At 44.5% G+C, this 13,132-nt stretch overlaps 1 protein-coding gene across 2 annotated transcripts in view; it reads right to left on the bottom strand.

The window, feature by feature from the left end:
- Positions 1-13,132, bottom strand: part of LOC138664010 (zinc finger protein 182-like) — a 146,765-nt gene that overhangs the window by 64,039 nt on the left and 69,594 nt on the right. Inside the window, exon 13 of one of the 2 annotated variants that reach the window (XM_069750408.1) lies at positions 9,239-12,356. In XM_069750408.1, coding sequence (XP_069606509.1) covers positions 10,975-12,356 — 1,382 coding nt within the window. In that variant the 3' untranslated portion in view covers positions 9,239-10,974. Of the gene's footprint in view, positions 12,357-13,132 lie in introns of those variants that run through there. The other variant, XM_069750405.1, reaches the window with a different exon arrangement.

The following is a 13,132-nucleotide window of genomic DNA, read 5'->3' as shown; positions in this document are numbered from 1 at the left end:
AGGGAAGATGCGGGGACCATGGGAGTGGGACCCCCTGATAGGATCTTGAGAGATCAGTTCGTGTCGGGTCTTAGGGACGCGCCGCTTAAGCAGGCTTTGCGAGAACGCTTGCTCACTAGCCCATGTATGACCTTAAAAGTGGGGGCGCAGGCGCACGTGAGAGCAGGAACAGGGGGTGGCGGACCTAGCAGGGATGGTCCAGAGCAGTGAAGTACCTGCCCCGCCTGCAGCAGAGCCGGAGTGGGCCGGCGAATTATGGCAGTAAATGAGAGGAATTAGGGCAGAAATATGGAGCATAAAAGAAGCCCTTGCTGCTACCTTGAAATCCAATCTCATACCCTGGGGTAACTTACAGAGATAAGACAGGAGATAAGAGAAATTAAAAGAGAAATATGGAGCGTAAGAAAAGCTCCAACTGCAACCTCAACCTCCAACAGCAACCTCAGAATCTAATCCTATATCCTGAGATGAAGAACGATTGCAGAGACGGTATGCCTTTCCCAGCGGACAGTGATACAGAACGAAGCACCCACCAGACAGGCTCAGAAGTGAGTGTTGGACTTGTGGAAAAATGGTACACATGTCAAGGAGTTGCCCTACACGAGGCAGCCAACGACGAAGATTCTAGTCCTGCAACGGTCTTACCCACTGGAGAGAACTCTGCACATGGATGAGACGGTCCTTGGACAGAAAAAGCCCACCTCCAAGGAAGAGTGGAGGGAGATGGTCCGCCCATTGCAGAGTGACCATAGAGAATGGACGGAGACCTGGAAGGACTGGAAAGGTGAGCAAATGGGAGCCTCACCCAGAGCAAAGCGGAGCCATGGCACCGGACGCCGAGAAGAGAGGGAGAAGGCGTCGTTTGCCAGCAGCGGGATGTCTGCGTAGCTCAGGAGCATGGAAGTAATTTGGGTGGAGCTGGTGTGCGCCAAGGAAGTTGAAGAGGATGGAAGCCCCAGTGAAGAGGTAGAAGTAGGGGCTCACACCTAGTGCGCAGTCAGATGAGGACATTGAATGCCAAGGACGAGAGCCAGATGTCAAAATTCTGCATGAGGTACCTGAACTTCCAAGCACTCCTGACGAGAAAATTCAAGAGGTGCAACAATGTACTCAGTGTGTCCATGCTGGTGTCCCGCCCATGCGATATGCGCAGAATGATTTTCTTTGGCAAAATGTAGTGCAAGAGAAGCAGAAATGGGTGTGAAAACTGTGGGCATCTGGCCCACCTCCGAAGACCATAAAGGGGCACAAAGAGCTCTTGACCGTGGAATGGCGAGCAAAAGGAGTGCGGGGGTGTAGAGGAGAGAACCAGGCTGCAAGTGCTGCTTAAGCGCCGGGTCCAGAACTGCTGGTGACAAGTCTCCTGTTGCAGGGGGAAGGAAACTGAGGACGGAAGAGACCCATGACCTGCAGAGAGGGGATGTAGTGAGTAAGGAGAGTATAAGGAGGTTTGCACGGAAGAGGGGCTTTCCGCCGGAGGGCTGAGTGAGAGAGGACTTGCGCCGTGCTGCAAGCAGCGATAGGCCGCACGGCAGTGATAAGGGTCGGGTGCAGTAAGGACTCGGGGAGCGTCGTCGAGCGTGCAGGTCAAAGCACACCAAGCAGGAGTTTGTTGGGAAAGGCTCCCGGCCGCAGAGCGCAGATCTAGGAAAGGCGCAGTAAAGACTCACAGACTCACCAGTACCAGAGGGTGCACAGAGAGACGGGCGCCGAGTGAAGCAGCGCAGTGCGGGTATCCAGGTACCAGCGGGGATATCTCTGTACTTGGCCGCATTCATGTTTCCTTCAATTGCAAGGTGATGAGCAGTGCCTGCTTTCTCCACACATACCGCTTAGAATTATAACCAAAAAGGTCTCATCAGACCAGAGAATCTTATTTCTCATTGTCTTGGAGTCCTTCATGTGTTTATTAGCAAACTCTGTGCCGGCTTTGATATGTCTTGCAATGAGAAGAGGCTTCCGTCGGGCCACTCTGCCATAAAGGCCAGACTGGTATCTGATTCAGAATGCCCTAGATGTAGGAATGATAATGCGGGAATGTTTCACATGTTCTGGACATGTCCAAGATTGACTACTTTTTGGTTAGTGGTTCTCAGCCGGATAGAAGGGTCGTACAGATGTGTAATTCCAAGGGAACCAGTGGTGTGCGTGTTGGGATATGTAGAGGAGATAGTTGTGGATAACAAGTTGAAAATAGCTATCGCTAGATTATTATATATGGCTCAGAAGGTCATAGCAAGAAACTGGATTAAAGAGGAGCCTCCCTCGAGGGGAGAATACATTAAATATGTGGGGCAGGTCATTGCCCTGGAAAAGGGAGTGTATCAGAAAAGAAGGAAAATGGTCTTGTTTGACAAATGGTGGACACCTTGGTTGGAATTGGGTTAGAAGAAAGTTAAGGGAAGACAGGCCTGAGGTGGTTTCGCCTACACGATAATGGTCTATATGTCCATAATGGAAGACATTACATAATGATAATGTATATACTGTTAAAAGACATGTTAAGTGAAGAGCGTGAACTGTCTAAATGGGAATACTTAATAAAAAACTATTTGAGTTAAAAAAAAAAAAAAAAAAAGGCCAGACTGGAGAAGGGCTGCAGTGATAGTTGACTTTGTGGAACTTTCTCCCATCTCCCTACTGTATCTCTGGAGCTCAGCCACAGTGATCTTGGGGTTCTTCTTTACCTCTCTCACCAAGGCTCTTGTCCCACAATTGCTCAGTTGGGCTGGACGGCCAGGTCTAGGAAGACTTCAGGTTGTCCCAAACTTCTTCCATTTAAGGATCATGGAGGCCACTGTGCTGTTAGGAACTTTGAGTAATGCAGAAATTCTTTTGTAACCTTGGCCAGATCTGTGCCTTGCCACAATTCAGTCTCTGAGCTCCTTGGCAAGTTCCTGGATTGCGCTGGCTGATCGGCGCTGAAGCTGCATGTGTCACGGCTGTGTCAGTCACGACACATGCAAGTAGAGCCTGTGTGTTGTGCTCTCCATGCATGTGCTGTGACTGTGACACAGCCACGACACATACAGCTGCGGCACCGATTAGCCGGCGCGATCCAGGAAGCCGGGTTCCCTCTGCAGCTTATTCTGTAAGCGCTATATAGCTTGCTGAACAAGAGGGAACCCGAACATATTCGCTCAACTCTATCCAAAACCCTGCCACCATCCACAAGTTCTAAAAGGTACTAGAAACAGTTCCCCTTCTCTGCCCTGTCCTGATAGAACAAAAACCCACAGAGAAAGTAGGGGGAAGGGCTTTTAACCTGATTGCGTTTCCTGTTCCTATTTGGACAGAGAATCAGAAATCAAGCCAAGGATCAGAGCTGTCTGTTGTCACGATTAAATCAAGGACTGTGTCTTTTGATTGACAAAAATGGTATCTGAACTCTAGACCACTGGGTCTCATAACCCTCCACTTGCTGGTGGAAAGCACTAGCTGTTTCTAATTGCCGCATATGGAGCGATGCCGCAAGGGCAGAGAGGCAGTCTCATGTCTGTGCTGTCTGGTAGAGCTATGTAAAAAATGATATGTTCTGGACCACCTCCACTACTCTGTAGTCAGTACTACATCTGCTTGGATTAACATCTGCTGGGCTCAACACGTGTGTTACAGCCAATCAGCAGACGCTGACTGGCTGCAGCATTCAAATAATGTCCGAGCCTTTTTTTAATCCCACAGAGTGTTTGGGTGGATAAATGAGATGATTATAGCAGCAATGCTGCTGCCTGTAGAGAGCTGGTTGACTTTTGTGTCCTCGGAAGCCTGGTGTGTGCATGGCTTGTGTGTCAGGGAAAGTGAAGCTTAAATCATTTTCCAAAGTAGTCTAAAATATTCCTGCCATGCTCTGACTTTAAACATGTTAGCTTCTATGTGAGTTACAGGTATCCAAAGAATGTTTTAGGGTACAGATATTAATCCAGATGCTGCTTAAAATGTCACTTTTGGTTTGAATAGAAAAGCTCTGAGTTCATCCATCCATTTCACCTCCTGCTTGGCAAAGCCAGTGTAAGGTTATTTAGGAGTGGTAGAATTCCGATTTTACTAGGTCATAGGGAATGGACACATTTTATTCATCTAATATGGTCCAGTCTAGGTATTTGCATCAAGTAACAAACCTTATTTCAGAGGTCATACAATGTCATCTACTTAACCCCTTCATGACCCAGCCTATTTTGACCTTTAAGACCTTGCCGTTTTTTGCAATTCTGACCAGTGTCCCTTTATGAGGTAATAACTCAGGAACGCTTCAATGGATCCTAGCGGTTCTGAGATTGTTTTTTCAGGACATATTGGGCTTCGTGCTAGTGGTAAATTTAGGTCAATAAATTCTGTGTTTATTTGTGATAAAAACGGAAATTTGGCGAAAATTTTGAAATTTTCACATTTTGAATATTTATTCTGTTAAACCAGAGAGTTATGTGACACAAAATAGTTAATAAATAACATTTCCCACATGTCTACTTTACATCAGCACAATTTTGGAAACAAAATTTTTTTTTGCTAGGAAGTTATAAGGGTTAAAATTTGACCAGCGATTTCTCATTTTTACAACGAAATTTACAAAACCATTTTTTTTAGGGACCACCTCACATTTGAAGTCAGTTTGAGGGGTCTATATGGCTGAAAATACCCAAAAGTGACACCATTCTAAAAACTGCACCCGTCAAGGTGCACAAAACCACATTCAAGAAGTTTATTAACCCTTCAGGTGCTTCACAGCAGCAGAAGCAACATGGAAGGAAAAAATGAACATTTAACTTTTTAGTCACAAAAATGATTTTTCAGCAACAATTTTTTTTTATTTTCCCAATGGTAAAAGGAGAAACTGAACAACGAAAGTTGTTGTCCAATTTGTCCTGAGTACGCTGATACCTCATATGTGGGGGTAAACCACTGTTTGGGCGCATGGCAGGGCTTGGAAGGGAAGGAGCGCCATTTGACTTTTTGAATGAAAAATTGGCTGCACTCTTTAGCGGACACCATGTCACGTTTGGAGAGCACCCGTGTGCCTAAACATTGAAGCTCCCCCACAAGTGACCCCATTTTGGAAACTGGACCCCCCAAGGAACGTATCTAGATGCCTAGTGAGCCCATTAAACCCCCAGGTGCTTCACAAATTGATCCGTAAAAATGAGAAAGTACTTTTTTTTCACCAAAAATTTCTTTTCGCCTCAATTTTTTCATTTTCACATGGGCAATAGGATAAAATGGATCCTAAAATTTGTTGAGCAATTTCTCCCGAGTACGCCGATACCTCATATGTGGGGGTAAACCACTGTGTGGGCACACGGCAGGGCTCGGAAGGGAAGGCGCGCCTTTTGACTTTTTGAATGGAAAATTAGCTCCAATTGTTAGCGGACACCATGTCGCGTTTGGAGAGCCCCTGTGTGCCTATGCATTGGAGCTCCCCCACAAGTGACCCCATTTTGGAAACTAGACCCCCCAAGGAACTTATCTAGATGCATACTGAGCACTTTAAACCCCCAGGTGCTTCACAGAAGTTTATAATGCAGAGCCATGAAAAGAAAAAATTATTTTTCTTTTCTCAAAAATGATTTTTAGCCTGGAATTTCCTATTTTGCCAATGGTAATAGGAGAAATTGGACCCCAAATGTTGTTGTCCAGTTTGTCCTGAGTACGCAGATACCCCATATGTGGGGGTAAACCACTGTTTGGGCGCACGGCAGGGCTCAGAAGGGAAGGCACGCCATTTGGCTTTTTAAATGGAAAATTAGCTCCAATCATTAGCGGACACCATGTCGCGTTTGGAGAGCCCCTGTGTGCCTAAACATTGGAGATCCCCCACAAATGACCCCATTTTGGAAACTAGACCCCCAAAGGAACTAATCTAGATGTGTGGTGAGCACTTTGAACCCTCAAGTGCTTCACAGAAGTTTATAACGCAGAGCCATGAAAATAAAAAATAAAAATTATTTTCTCAAAAATGATTTTTTAGCCCGCAATTTTTTATTTTCCCAAGGGTAACAGGAGAAATTTGACCCCAAAAGTTGTTGTCCAGTTTCTCCTGAGTACGCTGATACCCCATATGTGGGGGTAAACCACTGTTTAGGCACATGCTGGGGCTCAGAAGTGAAGTAGTGACGTTTTGAAATGCAGACTTTGATGGAATGCTCTGCGGGTGTCACGTTGCGTTTGCAGAGCCCCTGATGACCCCATTTTGGAAACTAGACCCCGAAAGGAACTTATCTAGATGTGAGGTGAGCACTTTGAACCCCCAAGTGCTTCACAGAAGTTTATAACGCAGAGCCGTGAAAATAATAAATACGTTTTCTTTCCTCAAAAATAATTTTTTAATTTTCCCAAGGGTTACAGGAGAAATTGGACCCCAAAAGTTTTTTCCAGTTTCTCCTGAGTACGTTGATACCCCATGTGTGGGGGTAAACCACTGTTTGGGCACACGTCGGGGCTCAGAAGGGAAGTAGTGACTTTTGAAATGCAGACTTTGATGGAATGGTCTGCGGACGTCATGTTGCGTTTGCAGAGCCCCTGGTGTGCCTAAACAGTAGAAACCCCCCACAAGTGACCCCATTTTGGAAACTAGACCCCCCAAGGAACTTATCTAGATATGTGGTGAGCACTTTGAACCCCCAAGTGCTTCACAGAAGTTTATAACGCAGAGCCGTGAAAATAAAAAATCATTTTTCTTTCCTCAAAAATGATGTTTTAGCAAGCAATTTTTTATTTTCTCAAGGGTAACAGGAGAAATTGGACCCCAATAATTGTTGTGCAGTTTGTCCTGAGTATGCTGGTACCCCATATGTTTGGGTAAACCACTGTTTGGGCACACGTCGGGGCTCGGAAGTGAGGGAGCACCATTTGACTTTTTGAATACAAGATTGGCTGGAATCAATGGTGGCGCCATGTTGCGTTTGCAGACCCCCTGATGTGCCTAAACAGTGGAAACCCCTCAATTCTAACTCCAACACTAACCCCAACACACCCCTAACCCTAATCCCAACTGTAGCCGTAACCCTAATCACAACCCTAACCCTAATCACAACCCTAACCACAACCCTAACCCCAACACACCCCTAACCACAACCCTAATTCCAACCCAACCCTAAGGCTATGTGCCAACGTTGCGGGTTCGTATGAGATTTTTCAGCACCATTTTTGAAAAATCCGCGGGTAAAAGGCACTGCGTTTTACCTGCGGATTGCCAGTGTTTTTTGTGCGGATTTCACCTGTAGATTCCTATTGAGGAACAGGTGTAAAACGCTGCGGAATCCGCACAAAGAATTGACATGCTGCGGAAATTACAACGCAGCGTTTCCGCGTGGTATTTTCCGCACCATGGGCACAGCGGATTTGGTTTTCCATATGTTTACATGGTACTGTAAACCTGATGGAACACTGCTGCGGATCCGCAGCCAAATCCGCACCGTGTGCACATAGTCTAATTCTAAAGGTATGTGCACCCGCGGAAAACGCTGCGGATCCGCAGCAGTTTCCCATGAGTTTACAGTTCAATGTAAACCTATGGGAAACAAAAATCGCTGTGCACATGCTGCGGAAAAACTGCACGGAAACGCAGGGGTTTACATTCCGCAGCATGTCGCTTCTTTCTGCGGATTCCGCAGCGGTTTTACAACTGCTCCAATAGAAAATCGCAGTTGTAAAACCGCAGTGAAATGCGCAAAAAAACCGCGGTAAATCCGCGATAAATCCGCGATAAATCCACAGCGGTTTAGCCCTGCAGATTTATCAAATCCTCTGCGGAAAAATCAGCAGAGGACCAGAATACGTGTGCACATCCCGAACCCTAACCCTACCCCTAGTTCTTACCCCAACATTAGTGGGAAAAAAAATTTCTTTATTTTTTTTTATTGTCCCTACCTATGGGGGTGACAAAGGGGGGGGGGGGGGTCATTTACTATTTTTTTTATTTTGATCACTGAGATATAACCTATCACTGCACATGCGCCCGCCATTTTGGAAGATGGCGGCGCCCGGGAAAGAAGACGGATGGACCCCGGGAGGCTCGGTAAGTATAAGGGGGGGGGGGGGGGGGGAGATCACGGCACGGGGGGGCGTCGGAGCACGGGGGGTGGATCGGAGCATGGGGGGTGGATCGGAACACGGGGGGGTGGATCGCTGTGCGGGTGGGGGGGGTGGATCGGAGTGCAGGGGGGGTTTGATTGGAGCACGGGGGGTGTGATTGGAGCACGAGGGGAGCGGACAGGAGGACGGGGGAGCGGAGCACAGGACGGAGGGGAGCGGACCACAGATCGGGGGGCTGGGGGGGGGAGATCGGTGGGGTGGGGTGGGTGCACATAAGTGTTTCCAGCCATGGCCGATGATATTGCGGAATCGGCCATGGCTGGATTGTAATATTTCACCAGTTTTTTAGGTGAAATATTACAAATCGCTCTAATTGGCAGTTTCACTTTCAACAGCCAATCAGAGCGATCGTAGCCACGGGAAGGGGGGGGGGGTGAAGCCACCCCCCCCTGGGCTAAACTACCACTCCCCCTGTCCCTGCAGATCGGGTGAAATGGGAGTTAACCCTTTCACCCGATCTGCAGGGACGCGATCTTTCTGTGACACAGCATATGCGTCACAGGTCGGATTGGCACCGACTTTCATGACGCATACGCTGTGTCACAGGTCAGGAAGGGGTTAATGGGTATGGATTTTTGATAGGGAGCAAGGACTAGCATGCAACAAAAAAGCAATTATTTGGAAACATGGCTCTGTAGCGTAATCTGGTTAATTCAATTATCCTTATGAATAGCTCATTTTCAAAAAGTGTCTGAAAGTCCAGGATCGAAAGTCTGGTGTGTTCTATTGTAACAAAATTGTCCTGGCATCCATGTGCAATCACAAAATCATCATTGTTGCTCACCTTTTTATCCCTGAAGTCAACATCAGAAAGGGAGACAACTCTAATTGATAAACCAAGTTTATAAAACATATAAGTTTTAAAGGAAACATTTTTTCAGTTCTAAGACAATTTAAATTAATACGAAATATCAAATGTATTCCTTATATAGGTATTTTCTCTTTTTTGGGGTAAGATAAATATATTGGTAATTCTAGACAATTAATTTTCCCAAGGGACCACATGAGAAACTGGGAATCAATTGATTAAACCTAATTCTGTACACTGTTAATTTTATCACTTTAAAAAAAGCTATAAACTATATGGTTTTGATTAGCTGATACTAGTAAATCTAAGATCACAAGAGCATATAAAATAGACAGATTTTCATTTACATAGCCATCCGTGTGGCCACCATTTTTATAGAACAGTGAATTAGATTTACAAGAGCAAATACAGTTTACTATTAGTTTTAATTAATCTGTTAAAAAAAAAAAATCAGATGAACACCCATAGACTTGACTGAGCAAGTCTCATCTGAAAAAGAGCACGGAAAAGCACACATTGCAATTTTTTTCAGGCGCGCCATCCAGTCAATATGAAAAATCTGTCATCTGAACAGCCTAACCGCATGTTAGTCTTAGTGCTGTGTGTATGAAGCAAGTTTTATTTATTTATTTATTTTTAACATGACAGGACTTGGACCGAAAATACAGTTGTGTGAACGTACAGTAGCTTAATAATGCATGGTACAACAAGCTTTATAGTTAATTAAGTAATGGAAAAATTGGGAAAAAGTTTTGGTCACCCATATTTTACATGCATGGATCCACATGTAAAGTGTGTGTGTGGACAAGGAGTGGGAAATCCTTACTGGAGTCAATGGAGTGGATGTGAGAAGCCACAATCATAGAAGGTATAATGTGTGAGGGGCCTAACCCTTACCTCTACTGCACAAGACATACAACAGAGCAAAATAACACTAGCTCGGTGCAAAGGTAGAGGTAGGGGCTAACCCTTTTACACACAAAGTTGAGGAGGCACCAGAGTACATGGTGGGGCATAAGGTTTAGGGAACACATTTCAGCAGTAAAGGATGGATGTAAGGGGCACATAGAATATTATATTTGAAGGCCGCATGTAGTGAAAGTGAGAGGTAATTCACACTGTTGGAACCAGTCTTCAACAGGAATACTTTGCTTAAGTGTGTGAACTTACCAGAGGCGTTCCGCGGAGATACAGAAGCTACTAATTAGTTGATCTCCCAACATAAAAACTGTAGTTGAAATTTTCATCATGCAATTAGGGGATTAAGTAAGTGGTAAAAGAAGTAGCACTGTTAGGCCGGGATCACACACAGCAAGATACGGCCGAGTCTCGCAGGTTAAAACCAAGCTCTAGCACCGGCACTCCAGAGCGAAGCATGCAGCCGCAATACATGGAGCTGCACGCTCTGCTCCAGAGTGCCGGAGCTTGTTTTTAACCGGCGAGACTCGGCCATATCTCGCTGTAGTGTGACTCCGGCCTTAGCGAGATCTACACAGCACTGATTCCTTAGGAAAATCCACTGATTAGAAGATGCTGTCAGGGTAAGGCCACAATAGAAATTATGACTGATGAAAAAACAGAATCATGCATCAGTTCAAATCAAACTTTTCGGTCCTTTGAATATCTCCGTCAGCAAGCCAGACAAACACAGCCAAAAGAGACAGTTGTGGCCAGTTGGCTGCAATATGCCCAGGTCTGCTCCAAATTATTTTATCTTTCTCATGTATGACTTTATTTTGACTGTTTCTGTTGTATACTTTTTTTCAGTTGTGTGCATGTTTTTTTTTAATGCTTTACTAGACTTGGTTTCTGAGTATAACATTTATCCCATCCTCAACATGAAAATTGCTTCTCCCCTGTGTGAGTTCTCTGATGTGTAAACAAAGTGGACTTCTTTTAAAAGCATTTTTCACATTCTGAACATGAGAATGGCTTGCCCCTGTGCAAAATGTACAGCAAGGTATGATTACTGCTATAATCTTTTCCACATACTGAACAAAAAAAGGGCATATTTCTTTAAATTCTCGCTTGTGCAATATCTGAATTATTGCTATAATCTTTTCCTTGTTCTGTAATTAAAACTAACTCGCCCCTGTGTGAATTATCTGGTGTGCAACAAGATTTGCCTGAAAACTGAAATGTTTCCCACATTCTAAACATGAAAACTGTTTCTCCCTTGTGTGACTTCTCTGATGTCTAATAAAATGTGTTTTCCGTTTAAAACTATCTCCACAATGTGAACACAAAAATGGCTTCTCCCTTGTGTGAATTTTCTGATGGTGAACAAGAGCAGACATATTGCTGAAACGCTTCTCACATTCGGAGCATAAATATGGCTTCTCCCCTGTATGAACTCTCTGATGTGCATCAAGATTTGCCTTAAAACTGAAACATTTCCCACATTCTGAACATGAAAATGGTTTCTCTCCTGTGTGACTTCTCTGATGTATAACCAGATTTGACTTTTTTGCAAAGCATTTTCCACATTCTGAACATGAATATGGCTTCTCACCTGTGTGACTTCTCTGATGTATAACAAGAGTTGACTTATTTGCAAATAATTTTCCACATTCTGGACAAGAAAAAGGCTTCTCCCCTGTGTGACATCTCTCATGTCTAACAACATCTGATTTATATTTAAAACTATTTCCACATTGTGAACATGAAAATGACTTCTCCCCTGTGTGAATTTTCTGATGGTGAACAAGAGCTGACTTACTGCTGAATTGTTTCTCACATTCTGAACATGAATATGGCCTCTCCCCTGTGTGACTCCTCTGATGTATAACAAGTTTTGATTTCTGGTGAAAAGAATGTCCACATTCTAAACAGGTAAATGGCTTTTTTGCTGCATGACTTTTCTGATGCATAACAAAAGAGGATTTAATCCTAAAACATTTCCCACATTCTGAACATGAAAAAGGTTTTTCACCTGTGTGAATTCTCTGATGTATAATGAGTTTGTATTTGAATCTAAAACATAACCCACATTCTGAACATGAAAATTCCTGCTTCTCTATGTGACTTTTCTGATGTATTATAAGAGATGATTTGTGATGAAAACATTTCTCACATTCTGAGCATGAATATGGCTTCTCTCCTGTGTGCATTTCCTGATGTGTAACAAGTCCTGATTTCTGGTTAAAACATTTCCCACATTCTGAACATGAAAATAGTTTCTCCCCTGTGTGAATTGTATGATGTTTAACAAGTTCTGATTTCTGGTTAAAACATTTACCGCATTCTGAACATAAATATGGTTTCTTTATAGGGTGGGTTGTTTGCAATTTATCACTCCTTTTGTGATTTTTAGTTTGCTTAATAGTCTTTGATAGGATCTGTTTAAAATGTTCAGACGATAGATCTTTGCTTTGCTTTTCATATGTATGTTGTGTTATGAAGCCATCTTCTGCTTTGAAATCTGAAGATGTCGGATGTCCTTGTAATGTCCTGGAATAGTCATCTGCCAAAAAATATAACCGTTATTAAAAGGGGCGTCTGGTTAAAACACTATCACCTATCCAAAGCTTACTGATCAGTGGAAGTCTAAGGGTACCGTCACACTATAACATTTCGATCGCTACGACGGTACGATTCGTGACGTTCTAGCGATATCATTACGATATCGCTGTGTCTGACACGCAGCAGCGATCCTGCTGAGAATCGTACGTCGTAGCAGATCGTATGGAACTTTCTTTCATCGCTGGATCTCCCGCTGTCATCGCTAGATCGGTGTGTGAGACACCGATCTAGCGATGCGATCCAGCGATGCGTTCGCTTGTAACCAGGGTAAACATCGGGTAACTAAGTGCAGGACTGCGCTTAGTTACCCGATGTTTACCCTGGTTACAAGCGTTAAACTGAAAAAAAAAAAAACAGCACATACTTACATTCTGGTGTCCGTCAGGTCCCTTGCCGTCTCTGCTTCCCGCACTGTGACTGCCGGCCGTAAAGTGAAAGCAGAGCACAGCGGCTGTGCTTTCACTTTCACTTTACGGCCGGCAGTCACTGAGTGCGGGAAGCAGACTGCAAGGGACCTGACGGACACCAGAATGTAAGTATGTGCTGTTTGTTTTTTTTTAGTTTAACGCTTGTAACCAGGGTAAACATCGGGTAACTAAGCGCGGTCCTGCGCTTAGTTACCCGATGTTTACCCTGGTTACCCAGGGACCTCGGCATCGTTGGTCGCTGGAGAGCTGTCTGTGTGACAGCTCCCCAGCGACCACACTACGATTTACC

Source organism: Ranitomeya imitator, chromosome 2 (assembly GCF_032444005.1).
Source record: "Ranitomeya imitator isolate aRanImi1 chromosome 2, aRanImi1.pri, whole genome shotgun sequence".
Classification (NCBI taxonomy): Eukaryota; Metazoa; Chordata; class Amphibia; order Anura; family Dendrobatidae; genus Ranitomeya; species Ranitomeya imitator.
The sequence above is the reverse complement of the archived record's forward strand: the minus strand, read 5'-3'. Positions and strand labels throughout refer to the sequence as shown.